At 34.6% G+C, this 18472-nt stretch overlaps 1 protein-coding gene across 2 annotated transcripts in view; it reads left to right on the top strand.

The window, feature by feature from the left end:
• Window positions 1–18472, top strand: part of LNPK (lunapark, ER junction formation factor) — a 79986-nt gene that overhangs the window by 11173 nt on the left and 50341 nt on the right. Inside the window, exons 1-3 of one of the 2 annotated variants that reach the window (XM_024732823.1) lie at window positions 11152–11192; window positions 11365–11423; window positions 18257–18297. Coding sequence is in view for 1 of the 2 variants with exons in the window: in XM_024732822.1 (XP_024588590.1) it covers window positions 11365–11423; window positions 18257–18297 (100 nt within the window). In the remaining variant the exon portion in view is untranslated. Of the gene's footprint in view, window positions 1–11151; window positions 11193–11364; window positions 11424–18256; window positions 18298–18472 lie in introns of those variants that run through there. The other variant, XM_024732822.1, reaches the window with a different exon arrangement.

Raw genomic sequence — 18472 nt, 5'->3', positions numbered from 1 at the left:
GTGATGTTTTATGGAGATGGAGTAAGAGGAGGACAAGAATAGAAACCGGGAGATCAGCTAGGAGGCTGTTGTAGAAGTTTAATAAAAAATGAAGACGGATTGGACTGCCCAGTGGCAGAAGAGATGAACAGATGATTTGGAAATATGTTGGAAGTAAAACTGAGACAACTTGATGGGAGGAAATGGAAGGTAAGGGAAAAGGAGGAATCAGGGTGATGCTTAGGTTTTTTGGTTTGACATTGGTGGGTGGGGTAGGATCTTTTTCATTGGGACTACTATAGTAAACATTTTTGGTTTAGTCTTTAGGAACTCCTGGTGCTGATACAATTTTAACTTTATATGTAGGTAAAGAGCCAAAAATCAAGTACATGCATATTACAAAATAATTGTCTCTGCCATTTAAAAAATGTTTCTTCTCTTTTGAAATCTTTTGGAATGCTTCTTATCCCAGGTGTAGTCTCAGATTTCATAATGCAGAGCCCCTTTCCCTTGTTAACCTTCTATTTTTTTTTTTATGAAAAGAAGGGAGAAAAATTTAGAAAGGGAATAAGTGTGAGATGTTTAGTTGATTTAAATGTCTTTAAATACTTAAAAAAACTCCATTTGACATCCATTTCCCTATCAAAATTGATTTTCTGATTATAGAAGATTTTAATCTAGTTGTAAAAGAATACCTGACAGGGAACTCTCTGTGCTAATTCTAATGCCTAAGCACAGATTGTGATTGGCTATTGTGACTCAGAAGATTTTTTTTGTTTGTTTTTTTTGCACATAAATCGTATACTAATTGTTTTTAAAAGTATAAAAAACTGGGGCTTCCCTGGTGGCGCAGTGGTTGAGAGTCCGCCTGCCGAAGCAGGGGACATGCGTTTGTGCCCTGGTCCGGGAAGATCCCACATGCCGCGGAGTGGCTGGGCCCGTGAGCCATGGCCACTGAGCCTGCGCGTCCGGAGCCTGTGCTCCACAACGGGAGAGGCCACAGCAGGGAGAGGCCCGGGTACCGCAAAAAAAAAAAAAAAAAGTAAAAAAACTTAGTTTCTTTAAAAATGTTTTTTATTTCTTCAGTTTGATCTTTCCACTCTTTTGAGTGTGAAGCTTTGTTATCCTTACTGTGTCCTTCTGCCTGTTCTGCATCACCTGCATCTAGTATTTCTTGGCTTGTTAAGCTTCAGAGCCATTTCTCACTTTGTCTCATTCACATCTGTGACCTGGTTCTCACCTGCTGCAGTTTCTATTTCAGTGAGCTGTTGTTCACTTTTGGAAGCATAGACCAGTTATCCAACAAAGAATAGAATTGTCCTTCTGATTGATGACAATCAGAAAAGCATGAAATAGAATACAACAACATGAGAGTGGATGTCGTGGTGAACAGAAAGAAGACTTACCACAGGACATTGCCTTTTGTGTGTAATGTGAGCTCTCGCTCAAGCTTACCCCTGGACTTTTTTTCTTTGGAAACAAAGTTTTGATGTCTAGACCAGGGTTTGCTTAAAGAAATGGAGGCAGAAGGAGCAAGAAAAGGTATTGCTTTACTCATCACTGTCTACATTAATTATAAAGTTTGGAAATCTACCTGATAATGACAAAAAGCGACTGTTGTCTCTGCATTCCCAGTTTCCCAAATGCTTTTACTGGCAGAGAGGTCATGGATTCAGGACTGAGCATATATTGCCTAATCATAACTATTCCCAAATTATCTTTTTTGGTAGAATATCAATACCTGAGAAGATTTGAGATTTTATTTTGTCTTCTTTTTAGGATATAATAGGGAGGAACTTGGTGAGATTCCAGTCTATTTGTTTTCTGCTTTTCAGATTTGATAATATATTTATACCTCTCTGATCTTTTCAACTGTTACTGAAACTGAAATTATGGTGAACTGATTTCATAGGAATTATTAAGATTGTGCTCCATAGTGAGGGAAGGTTTGGTTTACATTAAATTTTTGTATTTCTGCATTACGCTGGCAGATAGGCATTACCTTGGGAGTTGGCTCATTTTCTAAGAAGGAACAACCATAAACTTTGTCTCTACCCTTAACTGACTCTGCAAGCAATCTTACAAACTTTTATTCCTGGATACCTTATTCTTACAAATAATAACTTTCTAGAAATTCCATTCTCTATAAGGTCATTTCAGAGACCAATTAGCATAAAATGTTAACCTTCCCAGAGGGTTTGGCCATATTTTCTTTCAGTGTGTATGTGTGTTTTCCTCTTAAAATGAGATTTGAGGGGAAAAAATTTAAGCAAAGGAACTGAGGAAGGTGGTTTTGTCTCCTGTTTCCTTCCTCCTGTTTTTTGTTTTCTTGCTTTTCTACTTGAATTGAAAGCTGTTTGAGGTTAGAGCTTTGACTTTATACAATTTTTTTTTTTTTTTCTGCACTACGCAGCATGTGGGATCTTAGTTCCCAACCAGGGATTGAACCCGGGCCCCCTTCATTGGAAGGCAGAGTCTTAACCACTGGACTGTCAGGGAATGCCTCCTTCCCACTTCCCCTCCTCCCAACCAGTTTGTGGTATATATTTCCTCAATCCAGCTAGGGAGCTAACAGACATAATTTGTAGCCTTTTCAGGAAAGTTAAAAGTTTGTTTCATGGCACTCTAATAAATACAAAGTATCTCCCATCAACTATAGTTGGCTCTTAAAGGAGAAGATATCTGAACATCTCTTGATATTTACTCAAGTGGAATATTTACTCTTAGTTTTTGTAAGAAAATCATTTTGCAAGCATCCCTTTTATAATATTCATATTAAAATATAGATATTCACTTGATATAATTCTGTACTTAAAAAATTATGTACTGAGACATAATTAAGAGACAAATCCTATTCTTGGATGGGAAGACAAATCCTATTCTGAGATTAGTTCTCCCTAAATTAATATAAAAATGTGTGATCACAATAAAAATACTAACAATACTTTAAAAATCTTGGCACACTTATTCCATAATTTTTAATGGAAAAATAAGCACATAGGAATAGTCTTGAAAAGTCTAAAAAAGGAGTGGAATGAGAAGCAGAGGTCTACCAGGCATCAAATGCATTGTAAAACTTCATTAATTAAAAGTTTGATAGTGTCTAAATAGAGACACAGACCAAAGGAAGAGATACAAGAATCCAGAAATAAATCCCAAAAGGAATTTTTATTATATATGGTTTTTATATATGATAAAGATAGCATTTCAAATCATTGGGGGAAAACAGTATTGAGTTATATCTCTCCTCCACCCAAATAATAAAAATAAATAAATAAAGCTTGTTCCTTATACCAAAATAAATCACTGTTACTTGTCTAAATATGAAGGTAATTCTCCCTAAAGCCTTTGATGGTTAAATAAACTGACAAAATTGTCAACATAGTTATAAATATTGAGACCTGTAATCTTTTCATTTTTAGCTTTATATATTGTTAAGTCTCATCTTAAAAACATTTCAATAAATTGGATTGGGCTTGTATAGTTGTTGGAAAGAAAGCACTTAAATTTGGCAGAAAGGACGAAATAAGTAAAAATTCCTTTTTATATGAAGGTTGGTGAAAAATCATCAGAGGTTTATGGAATGTTAATCCTTTAGTAAAAGTGAGGAAGGTTTTATTATATTGATTGAGTTTTAGGTATTCTGCTACATTTTAACTTTTAGCACTTTTAACTTTAGTACAGTAAAAACACTTAGTATTAAGGATTTAAAATGTTTACTGAATCTAAAGTATGATTCTGTTTTATTGAGGCTCCAGTTATTCCTGTTAGAACACCTTTATAATTTTATAGTGCAAGTCACTGGATAATATTTAACAGAAATTCATGCTGTACTTACATTTCACATAGCATCAGTTTCATTCAGAAAAGAGCAACAGGAATGGTTACATGAATGTGCGTTAGGATATTTAGTATGTCTTAGAACTGATAGTATATATGAACTTATCGATTTTCTATACTAATTTTGTATTCAACTATAGTAATTGTCTGACTGTTTCTAATAAGTTTTTTAGTTGATTCTCTGAGAGTTTCTAAGTATGCAATCATATTATTTGTAAATAGCAATAATTTTACCACCTCCTTTCAGATATTTTGACTCCTTTCAGATTTTTTTTTCCTCTTTGGTAATTGTATTGGCTAATACTTTCAGGACAATGTTAAGTTACAGAGAAAATAGTCAACATCCTTAACTTGTTCCTTGGGAATGCTTCTAATGTTTCCCATTGGGCATTATCCTGACTTTTGGATTGAGACAGATATATTTTATGTTAAGGAACCTTCTAGCTATTTATATTTTATTTAGTTTTTTTTTTAAATCAAGAAAGATTGTTGAATTTTGTTAAATGCTGTTTCATCATCTATGGAGATAGCCATGTGATTTTTCATCTTACATCTCTTGATAATGATAGATTATATTAAGTATTGAAATCAAATGTTGAAATCTTGAATTCTAGGAAAATTTCTACTTTCTTAGTTGTAGTCATTTTATAAGAACATCAGGAAGCTTTCCTTTCTTTTTTAATGCTCTGGAACAGTTTAAATAGTACTAGCATTATCTGTCCTTTACAGGTTTAGTAGTATTCCATTTGAAATCTTTTGGGCTTGGTGTTTTTTATAGAGGGTAGCTCTTAACAACTTCTAAAATTCAACAGTAGTTCATTTTTTAGGCTTTCTCTCTCTTCCAAGGTTAGTTTTGTTAACCATTCTACAGTTTTAAAGTGTATTTGCATAGTGTTGTAATAGCAGTAATCATTGTCTCATTGATTTTTAAAATTTTCTTTGTAGCTATGATTATTGCTTCCTTATTATTTCTTATTTTGTATATTTGTAATTCTTTTCTGATTGTTTTTTATTAGCTGTTTCTTCCAAAGAACCAGCTTAAAAAATTACTTCTTTTTATTACTTCTTTTTTTTTTCCGCAGGCTTACTTTATTCTTGTAACTCAAAATGGATGCTTTAATGTATTTATTTTCATTCTTATTTCTTAACACAATACACCACACATGTATTTGAGGCCATGGTATTTTTCTGACTGCTTTAGTTTTATCCCACAGGTCTTGATAGGTAGTGATATGTATTTACTTTGGTTATTTTTAAAACTTCATTACATTTTTTAAAAGTTTTTTTTTAAGTTTTTATAATCTAAGAGTTATTTCCAGGTGGCAATGTGTGTTTGTATGTTTGTTTTTTTGGCTTAGTTACTATTTCTAGTTTTATTATATTGCTTTCAGAGAATGTTGTTTAATAATATTTCTACTTCTTTGGTTTTATTGAGACCTGTTTTGGTGGCATGCTATTTGATCAGTTGCTGTGTTTCATGAACAGTTGAAGATATATATATATTTTTTTTTTTCAGAGTTTAATATTACCATTGTAAACTACCTTACTGTGTTATATAGGTCTTCTGTATCCTAATAACAGTGTATTTCTACTTTTCCCTATATTTCCTTTAGTTTTGCTTTATGAATGTTATGCTTTTCTATTTGATGAGTAAATATTCTTGTAATATCTTCATTGTAGGCACATCCTTTAAAAAATACTTTTTAATCTTGAAATAATTATAGATTTCAGTTGCTGTGTTTCATGAACAGTTGAAGATATATATATATATATTTTTTCAGAGTTTAATATTACCATTGTAAACTACCTTACTGTGTTATATAGGTCTTCTGTATCCTAATAACAGTGTATTTCTACTTTTCCCTATATTTCCTTTAGTTTTGCTTTATGAATGTTATGCTTTTCTATTTGATGAGTAAATATTCTTGTAATATCTTCATTGTAGGCACATCCTTTAAAAAATACTTTTTAATCTTGAAATAATTATAGATTCACAGGAAATTGGAGAAAACAGATGTACAAGCAGGTCCTGTGTACCCTTCACCTAGCCTTCCCCAGTGGTAACATCTTGCATGACTACAATTAAATATCACAACAGGAAATAGGCACTGGTTCAATTCATTGAGCATATTCAGATTTCACTAGTTTTCCATACACTCATTTGTGTGTATGTGTTTTATATTTCTATGCAGTTTTATCATATGTGTGGCTTCATGTAAGTACCCCACAATTTAGATCCAGAATTGTTCACAGAGTTCCTTTTTGCTACCCCTTTGCAGTCATACCAACCCTCTTCCACATGCCCCGTTCCTAACCCCTTCCACCCCATCTGTTTTCCATCTCTATAATTTTATTTCAAGAATGTTATAAAATGGGATCACATAGTATGTAACCTTTTGAAGTTGGCTTTTTAAACTCAGCATATTCTTGAGATACATCCAAGATGTTAAGTGTAACAGTAATTACTTTTTATTGCTGAGTAGTATTTCATGGCATTAATGTAGCACAGTTTGTTTAGCCATACACCTGTTAAAGGACATTAGGATGGTTTCCAGTTTCTGGCTCTAACAAATGAGACTGCCATGAATATTTGTGTACAGGTTTTTGTCTGAATGTAAGTTTTTATTTCTCTGGGGTATATGCCCAAGAGTGTAATATCTGAGGCGCTTGTAAGTACATGTTTACTTTTATAAGAAACTGCTAAACCTTTTTTCAGAGTAGAGGTACCATTTTATATTTCCACTAGTGATGTTTGAGTGATCTTGTTTCTCTGCATCCTTGGCAACATTTGGTATTATCACTATTTTGTGATTTGATCATTCTGATAGGTGTGTATTGATAGCTCATTGTGGTTTTTTTTTTAATATTTATTTATTTATTTTTGGGTGCGTTGGGCCTTCATTGCTGCACGTGGGCTTTCTCTAGTTGCGCCCAGCGGGGGCTACCCTTCATTGCGGTGCATGGGCTTCTCAGTGCGGTGGCCTCTCTTGCTGCGGAGCACGGGCTCCAGGCACGTGGGCTTCAGTGGCAGCAGCACGCGGGCTCAGCAGTTGTGCCTCGCGGGCTCTAGAGCGCAGGCTCAGCAGCTGTGGCACACAGGCTCAGTTGCTCCGTGGCATGTGGGATCCTCCCAGACCAGGGCTCAAACCCATGTACCCTGCCTTGGCAGGTAGATTCCCAACCACCTGCACCACCAGGGAAGCCCTCATTGTGGTTTTAATTTACATTTCCCTGATGGCTGTGATGCTGCACATCTTTTCATGTGCTTATTTTCCATCTGTATCTTTTCATCATTGAAATGTCTATTCAGGTCTGCTGTCTAATTTTCTAATTGGATAATTAGTCTTTTTACTGTTGAGTTTTGAGAGTTCTTTATATATTGTAGATACAAGTTCTTTGCTGGATATGTGGTTTGCAGATTTTTTTTTTCAGTCTGTAATTTGGGTTTTCATCCTTATAAAGGGTTTTTCACAGAGCCAAATTTATTATTTAAATTTTTCCTTTTATGGATTGTGCTTTTGTTGTTAAGAACCCCTCTGTATCTATAGGTCCTGAAGACTTTCTTCTTTATTTTTTGCTATGCTTTTTTCCTTCTAACATTTTACATTTAAGTTCATAAGCCATTTTGAGCCAATTTTTTATATAAGATGTGAGGTTCACATTGAGATCCATCCTCTCTCCCTCTCCCTCTCCCTCTCTCCCTCTCTCCCTCCCTCCCTCTCTCTCTTTCTTTCTTTCTTCTGCCTGTGGATGTGCAGTTGCTCCAGCTCTATTTGTTGGAAAGAAACTGCATCCTTTTTAATACTATAAAATGACCTTCTTTTTCTAGTTTAAAGCTTTTTTTGGTGGGGGTGTAGTCTTGAATTCAGTCTTGTGGCATATTAAGATCACAACCTTTATTTTGTGTGTATTTGCCTACTATATTTTTTGCCCATTGTTTTAGTTTCAACCTTCAAAAACAGTTTTAGGTGTCAGTTTACATTATAGGGTTGGTTTTTATTTTATGATCCAGTCTGAAAGTCTTTTTCTTTTGCTCTAGTGAGTTTAGCTCATTTACATTCATTGAGATGAAAGATGTTGGTCTAAGTTTTGAAACTAATTTTCTATTTTGCTTTTGGTTTTTATACCTTAAATAGAAAATCTCTAGCTATGTGGTATGTTTACTTTGCTTTGACCCAGTTATTTGTAAGAGGTTTATGTGAGAGTATAGAGGCAAGTCTTCCTACATTTAGGCTATCTAGAATTTTCCTTACGATCCAGGATTTAGTATGTTAGTTTGTTCAGCTTTTATCCTTCTCCAGCCAACAGAGTTAGGCAACTGTGTATAAAATTTTTCATAGTACAAAACTTTTCTCCCCTGCTGCCATAGAAACAGAATATTCTTTGTAAATAGGGCATTTCTGAGTGATTTCTTTTCAAGCCCTGCCTTTTCAGTTTCATTGTTGGAACCAAACTTAGGAGTTTCTGCCTGTAGCGTGTGTATCTTATTCTCACTGTAATAAACATGAGTTTTAGGCTTTGCACTTTGAGAAGTTTATCTTCCTACCTTTTAGTGAGATAAGCAGTTTTCCTTCTCTGCTTTTACTCTTTCGAGCCCTTGCATGATCTCCATTGTTTTGGAGAACACTTCCAGATATTTTGAGGGTTGAGTTTTAGCTTATCTTAATTTTATCAGAAAAGGAATTTGTGTTTTTGTTTTTGTCTCCTTGCTGTTTGGATGATTTCTACGAAGAGAAGGGGGAAATGGAGATTATGCCAGTATTCTCAAAGTAGGAGTCAATAGTAATATCTTTAATATCTTCACAAAACATGTTGCTGTATTTTCATAAATTATATTTAATTATTGGGAGAGCAACATCTTTGTTGGGATAAGTAGAACACATATTCCTGAAGTACTTTAATTCTTTTCCTAAATTTTATTTTAAAGACTTATGTAAAAGAATTTCATTTAATTTAGCCTTAAGGAATAACTAACTCTATTATATTCTACCTTTTCAAGTCTTGAAGGCTTGACACTTAGAAATGTGTATTATTTGATAGCTCATTTTCTCCACCAGTAGTTCTGATAAAAACCAAAAGAAGAATTTGTTGTCCACAAAGGGAAGTTAGTGAGTTTTATTGTGAAGTAAGGGAGAATATTTCCATTCTTGTACTTTTTACACTTCGAAAATTATATATGCTTTAAAAAAATATACCATTTAAGAAAATTTACTGATTTTCTTCAGAATTTTAGTCATTATCTCTGCAACTCCTTCTCTTGTGTTCTCAGTTTTCTTTCCCTATACTTTTTTTCCTAAATCATCTCTCAGCTTGCCACTGTTTCAGGGGGTTTGCAATGGGGAAATATTATGGGACTTTTCTACTGTTGTAGGATCATTTTGGGTTGTGAGCTGTATGTTTAACCTCTTTTCTCATCTCCCTTCCCTTGGTAAGGACAATGACCAGTGTCTTCTTTTTAGTGCTTAGGTAGTTGTCCAAGTACCATGTAGGAATCTGGTACTGGTTATTTTGGTATTTTCATATCATAAAAATAAATCATCACCATGTAAAAACATGTAGGGGCTTCACTGGTGGCACAATGGTTAAGAACCCGCCTGCCAATGCAGGGGACATGGGTTGGAGCCCTGGTCCAGGAAGATCCCACATGCCAAGGAGCAACTAAGCCTGTGCGCCACAACTACTGAGCCTGCACTCTAGAACCCATGAGCCACAACTACTGAGCCCATGCACCACAACTACTGAAGCCCGTGTGCCTAGAGCCTGTCCTCCACAGCAAGAGGAGCCACTGCAACGAGAAGCCTGCGCACCACAACAAAGAGTAACCCCTGCTCACCGCAACTAGAGAAAGCCCGCGTGCAGCAACCAAGACCCAACGCAGCCAAAAATAAATAAATAAACAAACAACCCCCAAAACATGTACAAGTTATCTATTGCTATGTAACAAGTTGCCCCAGAGCTTAGTAGCTTAAAACAACAAATGTTTATTCTCTCTCACAGTTCTTCAGGGACAGAATATGGGAGCAGCTTAGCTGATGGTTCTGGCCCAGGGTCTTTTTTCATATATAAATTGCAGTTAAGCTATTGGCTGGGCCTATAGTCATCTCAAGGCTTACCTAAGGCTGGAGAATTTACTTCTAAGCTCACACATGCAGTTGTTGGCAGGCATCAGCTCCTCACTGGCTGTTTGCCAGAGACCTCGGTTCCTCACCAAATGGGCTTTTCTGTGGAGTTCCCTGAATGTCCTCATGTCATAGCAGCTTCTCTCAGAGCGAATAATCCAAGAGAGAGAAGGAAAGCAAGTGGAAGAAGAGGCCTGAGATGGAAACTGCATATTTTTATAACCTAATCTTGAAGTGACATGCTATTGGTCACACAGACCAACACTGTTGAGAGAGAACTACATAAAGTTATGAATACCAGGAGACAGGGTTCACTGGTGATGACCTTGCAGGCTAATTCCTAAGAATAGCAATGATATATTTCAGAGTGAAGAACTAATTTTCATACCTATTATCTGAATTTGCATTTAGATACAATGTATTTCTTTTATAAAATGATGGATAATGTTTGTATACTTATTCGGCCATGCTCTATGGAGAAGGGATTTTTGTTTTAACTTACATTGAATTTAAGAGATGACCTGGACAAGTTTGTGATTAGGATCATTCTTTGATTTTCTTTTAATTCTTTTAGTATCATTTGACGACTTACTAATGCAAGGCCTAAAGAATTACCTTCATAAAATCTTTGAAAGGCGATGTTTAGCTAAATTTACTTATCAGTTATTTACTTGATGGTAAGATTTTATTTTTTCTCCAGATAGCTTATCCTATTTAGTAGAGAAGATCCCTCTAATATTAAATAACAGGGAAAGGGCTTCCCTGGTGGCGCAGTGGTTGAGAGTCCGCCTTCCGATGCAGGGGACACGGGTTCGTGCCCTGGTCCGGGAAGATCCCACATGCTGCGGAGCGGCTGGGCCTGTGAGCCGTGGCCGCTGAGCCTGCGTGTCCGGAGCCTGTGCTTCGCAACGGGAGAGGCCACAACAGTGAGAGGCCCACGTACCGCAAAAAAAAACACAAAAAACCAGGGAAGGAGTAGCATCTTACATTTGTATAATGGTTTGGATTTGTAAAACATGTTTTTCCCTAACGTATGGGAATAGATAAAGTTTTAGAGTTGATGCTTACCTAGTAAGAAGGAATTTTTTTAATTTGTTCTTAATCTTTTGGAGGATTCATAGACTCCTTTGAGAATGATGAGGGTAATGGTCTCTCCAGAGAAATGCACTTATGCACACAAAGGCAATTTCACAATTTGGAGGGACTCTCAGGAGGTCCATGGATTTTAGACTGAGAACTCCTTTGAAAGCACAGGTAAACTTCTGGTGGATTCTGAAAGAAAGGAGTGCTTTTTGATTTTCAAAATACAAAGGGATACAATGTCCCTAACTCTAATTGGAAATGTGTGTTTGTTTTCATTTTATGTGGCTTCTAATTCATGTATCCTAATGATGGTTTTTGTTTTTGAATTTTGCTTGTTCTATAGCATCTGGAGCATAAGAACGGTGCTTATTTTCTTCTTTTCCAAGAGAACAGAAAGAAATAGTAAGTTTAATTTTGAAGTTTTTATAAATACATTAAAAAACCTATCTTATGGTACATTAGTTTGTAATTGAATAACAGGTTGTGAAATGGTATATTGAAATGACAACGTGGTAAATATTGAAGAGCTGTTTACTGTAAAGTATAAGAAAGGTTATGAATGATCAAACTGGTTCTGTTTTTCTGTTGTGTTATTTCTGTCTTGTCCATTTAGAATTTTTTTTTACACAATACACAAAACAATTCATTTCTTTAAATGAAGAGAAATTATATTTATTAAATTATCTTTATAGAAAGCATGTTATTATGGAGTAAAATATAGTTAAACATCTTTTGATTTATTCTATTAATTGCATCATTCTCTTCAGGCTCACAGCCCCTAGGCTTTTGCTTTTATTGTATGTAAATACAATATGTATGTAAATTATGACAATTTTCCTGTATTCTGTGTATGTGCAGATTTTAAAGACATTCAGGTCTTAAAACTATGAGTTCTAATTAACCCAAGATATGCAAATTTCATTTTAAATGAACTTTACATGTGACTTTTTTTCTTGTTTTAACTTTTCATTATAGAATATTTCAAGCATATACAAAAGTAGACTGAATAGTATAATGAACACTCATATTACCTATCACACAACCTAAACAATCATCAACTCCTGGTCAATCTTATTTCATTTTTACCCCCACCCACTTCTCCATCTCTGTTATTTTGAAGTATATCCCAGATATATCTATCCATAATGTACTTTAAAAATGTGTAAACAATGTACATTATTATACTTAAAAAAGAATTCTTAAAATTATAAAATATTAAATATAAAAATAATAGATTTCCAGTTATCTTACAAATGTCATTTGCTTTAAAAAATATTTTGTTTGTTTGACTCAGGATCCAAGCAAGGTTCACACAGATACATGACTTTCAAACTGCCCTCCTCATGTATAACTTATCTTTGACCCAGTTAAGGTTCTGTGATCTAGACCAATGACCATCCCTTTTAGACACCCTTGACTCCTTTGCCTCTCTTTCCCATTCTGCTTGTCTGGCAAACCATACCTTGTTTAAATACAGTTATATGCTTAATCTGTGACTGGAGAAACCATATCCTGGTTAAAGACATTTATGTGCTTAGTCTATATCTGCATCAGGAAAACTAGATTTGTTAGAGGAAAATCATACAACATGCTGACTAGACTCACTTTAAATCTATGATTGCAAATACCAAATGTACACTCAACACTGCTACAAAACCCTATTATAGTTCCCTAGTAAATTTACTTTTTTCTCTTTGAGAGTATTATTTGACACTGTATTTCTCCTCAAATCACTAATACCCACCACCATACCAAAACCCCAAAACCAAAACCAAACCAAACCAAAATAAAACCAACCAACCAAATAAAAATTCAGAAGCCACAAATAAACAAAACTTCACAAAATCTACCTGGCCACTCTGACCTGATAGTCTCACTTCATGAAGAAAATAGATGTAAACAGGTGAGCGCTATCTCTACCACCAAAAACATAGAGTTAGCCCCATCTGTTACTCAGTATGCTGTCATCCATCATGGTAATTTGGAAGACTGACCTTGATCCCATCTCTGGCTAAGCCTTTCATTTATGCTCTGGATTCTAGATACTCTGACCATTTCATGAACTTTGTTTGCTCTTATAGTTATCCCTACCTGCATCTCTTTTGCATTATCTATTTGTATTGGCTTGTCCCTATTTGGCATATAATCCTGTCTCAATACAATCATCTGGGGGAAAAATCCCATCCTGACTCCATATTCCCTTTAATTTACAATGCATTTCTCCCTCCCCTTCAAAGTTCTCTCATTTTTACCTCCAAAATTATCTTGAAAATGACCACTTATAACTTTCTTTACTACTACTGCAATTCTAATTCAGGTCATCATCATCTGTTGCTGGCACTATTGCTGTGGTTTCCTAACTAGTCTATTTTTAAGGTATAAATCAGATCTTGTATCTCTCCTACTTAAATTCTTCTAGTGGCTTCCCATTGCAACCAGAGTAAAATCTGACCTTAACCCCAACTTTCTGGCTTATGTCTATTTCTCTAACTTCATCTCTTTCCACTCTCCTTTTTTTACCTTTGCTCCAGCCACACTAGCCATCTTTTTGTCCTACAAATAAGGTTAAGTCCTCTGAACCCCAGTTTGCTAGTTTATAAACTAGAAACAAATATTTGTTTTGGCAAGACTGTTATGAGTTTTAACTGATAATATTATGTGTGAAAGCATATAAAAATTGTAAAGTGTTACAGACATGTGGGCTGATGGTACTGATTTTTCTTTTCCAATTCCTATTATTTTTTATTTTTCTTGCCTTTAAAATTTTACTTGCCTTGTTTAATGGGTTAGGACCCAGTATAATATTGAGTTGAAGTGGGAATAGCAGGTATCTTTGTCTAGCACCTGATTTTGGTGCAAAAGCTTTTAATTTTTACCATTAAGTATGATGTTTGCTGTGGTTTTAAAAAATACTGATACTTTTAATCAGATTAGAGAAATTAAGCTTATGGCATTGTTTCCAGTGATATTTAGTAATATAGTAGATGCTGGGAAGACAGGAAGAAGTTTAAAACAAATATGATCTTGGACCTCATGGAACCAACAAAATAGTGAAAGATATAAGAAAATTTATTTTAAAAGAGCCCTTGGAAACACTTCTCTAAGGAAAATGTGTGAATATTTTGACTTGCAAGTAGGCACATTAGGACATGCTTATTATATAAGGGAGTTTTTTTGCTTTAAATTTTTATTTTACAGATCCTTTCATTAAAAAAAATTGTACGAATTCATTTGCATAGGTATTGCATGTAGATAAAATAGACTTCATAAGAGATTGTCTTGCAGTTTTACACTTCTTTTTAGCATAAAGTTAGGTACCATATATATTTATGTGTGTGTGTGTATATATATATATATATACATATATATATATATTTTAAGTCTGAAGCTACTGATCATGTCTTGCTTTTTGTTCTGTTAGTTGTATTTCCTTTGTTTTACAAGTTGGACCTAGTATAGATTCAAGTAAGGATTGGCAAACTACAGCCTGTGAGCCAAGTCCTGCCCACCACCTTGTACATCTCATGAGCTAACTAACAATGGTTTTTACATTTTTAAATTATTGAAAAAATTCAAAGAGTAATATTTTGTGACATGTTAAATTTGAATGAAGTTCAAATTTCTGTTTTATTGGAACACAGCCACGTCCATTCATTTATATGTTATCTGTAGCTACTTTCATTCAATGATGGCAAAATTGAGTAGTTGTGACAGACTGTATGGTGCTCTCAACATTTCAGCCTATTGTAGGATGCACAACAAATCACAGTGACGCTGTTATAATTTGACAGCATTTCACGTGCCATGTATATTGCTGTATTGTGACTATTTATTATTACCAATGTACACTCATTATGTAAAAACAAGAAGAGAAAATTGGACTTTGAATGTTGCACTTTTTTTTTTTTTTTACGGTACGCAGGCCTCTCACTGTTGTGGCCTCTCCCGTTGCAGAGCACAGGCTCCGGATGCGCAGGCTCAGCGGCCATGGCTCACGGGTCCAGCCGCTCCGCGGCATGTGGGATCTTCCCGGACCGGGGCACGAACCCCTGTCCCCTGCATCGGCAGGCGGACTCTCAACCACTGTGCCACCAGGGAAGCCCTGAATGTTGCACTTTTAAGGCACAATGGATTGTGGACTATTTTATTATCAAAACACAAAGCATTGTGCTTATTATGCAATGCCATTATAAATGTACTAAAAGAATACAAATATACATTGACTATCATGCAACGTACTCATCATGATACTCCCAATGCACAGAAAAGCAATGTTAGAAAAATTAGAACTTTTGTTTTTTTTTTGTTTTTTTGCGGTACACGGGCCTCTCACTGCTGTGGCCTCTCCCGTTGCGGAGCACAGCCCCGGATGCGCAGGCTCAGCCCCCATGGCTCACGGGCCCAGCCGCTCCGCGGCATGTGGGATCCTCCTGGACCGGGGCACGAACCCGTGTCCCCTGCATCGTCAGGCGCCACCAGGGAAGTCCCTAGAAAATTTTAAATGGAATATCTCATCATAGCAGAATTTCTTCATAAAAATAAAAAGTGAAAATGGAACTTCAAAGTAAGTTTCTGAGTGGCTTATTTGTGAAGCAAAGAAAGCTATTTACCAATGGTGAGTTAATTAAATTGTGTAATTGCAGCAGCTGAAAAAATGTGTTTAGAGAAAATACTTGCTTGGCTAGTAGCCTTTTTAGAAAGAACAATTGCTTGAAGAACTAAGAACACTGGAAGCAACATAATTAACTTAAAAACAAGATCATTTAAAAAAAATTATTTCAAGTGATTGTCATTGGCTCTTTTTTTTGTTTTTTGGCCATGCTGCGAGGCTTGCAGGATCTTAGTTCCCTGACCAGGGCTTGAACACGGGCCACCACAGTGAAAGTGCCGAGTCCTAACCACTGGAGTGCCAGGGAATTCCCTGTCATTGACTCTTGATGAGTTGACAGATGTTACTGATACAGCTCAATTGTAATTTATTTCAGAAGTCAGTACTGAACTTGAAATGACTAAAGAATTAGCCTCTGTCAACAGTCTGTGTAGAACACTCTGGGAGAGAATATTTTTAAAAAAGAAGTTGAAAAAACACTAATTTAGTACAACCTGAAGTGGAATTTACTGAGATGTATTTACAACTGTTGGTGGTAAAAATATGTGTGAAGCAGAAAGAGGCTTAGTGGATTAATTTACAAAGCTCATGAAACTGTAAGGTGTTTAAATTCTGTGGTTATCCACTGTGTTATTCAACAGCAATGGACTTAATCGTCATCAATTATGTGAACTTTTATCAGAAATACAAGCAGTTGGATGGATTAGTAGTAGTAGTAAACTTTTATTGTGATGTTTTGAGCTCAGAGCCAAGACTAAAATGTTTCTGAATGAGAAGAACCACCTTCAACCATTATGAATGAACTGCTTTGGAAATTAGATTTTGCTGCAGACTTGATAATGGTTCTTAATGAATTCAGCCTAAGAGTACGAGACAAGGCAGTCTTTATATGTGAAACCTATACTGCTATAAAGTGATTTAGAAAAGCAAATAACAATTTGCTTTTGATGACGAAAGGTAATTTTTTTAAAAGTGCTATGAGAAGTTAAGAAACAAGATCTCCATTCCCACCCCGATTTGCAGCAGATACATTATCTGAGCTCAAACTACGATTCCAGCAGTGTTTTTCAGACCTCATGCAAGTACAAAGGAAATTTCCGTATTTCAAAATCCCTTTAACTGGAAGTGATTAATTTGCAATGACATGATAAAAGGCAAATATCAAGAAAAGAATCTAAAGAATTTTATAAATGCCTTTCACACAATGAATATGCTCAATTAAAATCATGTGATTGTGGATTGATTTCAATATTTAGCAGCACCTATCTGAAAAAAATTTTTCAGAAATAAAATGTCTGAAATCTCATTACAGATAAACTAACAGATTGACATTTGTGATCAATTTTGAGGATGGGGGGCACTAATTTTGAATCTCAAGTGAAATGTTATCCCCCACCTACCCCTCCAGATTCCATTCTTTTTATTGGTAGACCTATGTTACAAAAAATTGAACTCAATTATTATTATATTTGAATTATGTCAATGAAAGTTTTGTGGAAATTTGTTTACTCCTTTAAAAGTGCTCACCTAATTTTGCCTTTTGGCCCATAAAGCCTAAAATATTTACTATCTGGCCCTTTATAGGAAAAGTTTGCTGATCTCTGCATTAAAGGTTAGATATTTGGCTTGGTCTTATCTAACTAAAGATGACTATTCTCTTCAAAGAGGTCAGCAGTTTTTTTCCCCTTTCAGTAATAAGTCTGCTAGAACACTTTGAAAAAAATATATAGTAAAATCATCTTTTCATAAGTTTGTATTTTTTGGATTTTTACGTAAATAGTACTTTTGAATTGGGTATTCAGATGTTTGCTACTCCAGAACTTCAATGAAAAGATAATTTTATTTGTAAATTTAATTAAACATTAAGAACAATTATTTGAATTCTATTTGGTAAAATGTTTAAATCAAGTTATAAGTCTTCTTTGCATCTGGAATAGTATTCTTATTTATACTAGTTCAGTATTTCTAGAGAAAAACTAGAAATCTAAAATAAATGTGTAAAGCAGATATTGACATTCATAAATTATATCATTTGAAATGATTCTTTATGTTCTAACAATGCAACCTAACTAAACAGGCAAATCTTGGAAAAGTTTAATTTTGAAAAGTAATTAGTATCCTCTTCCTTTCCAAGTCCCTCTTCAGGTATATAATACTATAGATTTTCAAAGGTTTCTTTATTAGTGCTCAATATCTTGAAGATCAAATAACTTAATAAAATATGTACTTCTTTATTCATAAATAAAGAGAACATTTTTATTACCAATGTATAAAAAAATAATTGGTTTTAATTTTGTAAATTAATGTGGGTGGGATGTTGAAGGAGAAATAATAAAAAGTAATATTTCTGAAAACATTTAAAAAATATGTATCTTTTAAAATTTGGAAACATGTTTTATTCTATGTAAAGTCCATTTTTCCACTCCTGAGCTTGTAATATCTAATATAAGCAAACATATAAAATATATATGGGTAAAAATTGAGATGACTTCTGTCTGTACACATCTGTGAGAAATTCTAAAATGAGACTGTTTTCTTGCAGTTGCTTAATGTATATTATTTGACATGATTTTTTTTCTTGTATCTTAATATCTGATTTAGTTTTGGTTTAAATCTTGTTTTCTAGATGAAGCATTGGATGATTTAAAATCCCAGAAGAAAAAAATAGTAAGTTAACTTTTATTTAAGTTAATTTATATAAAACTAATACATTCAGAACTGAATAATTAATGTTTATATGTTGTAAGTAATGACTCTCCAAGGAACAAGTATGTTTTTAGATAACAGTTTAATGGTGAAGCTAAGTTATGAATATTTTTGCTAGTTAATAATGATCGACAGG

The sequence above is a fragment of the Neophocaena asiaeorientalis genome, unplaced genomic scaffold (genome assembly GCF_003031525.2).
Source record: "Neophocaena asiaeorientalis asiaeorientalis breed wild unplaced genomic scaffold, Neophocaena_asiaeorientalis_V1.1 scaffold96, whole genome shotgun sequence".
Lineage (NCBI taxonomy): Eukaryota > Metazoa > Chordata > Mammalia > Artiodactyla > Phocoenidae > Neophocaena > Neophocaena asiaeorientalis.
This window is presented reverse-complemented; position numbering and strand designations above follow the sequence as displayed.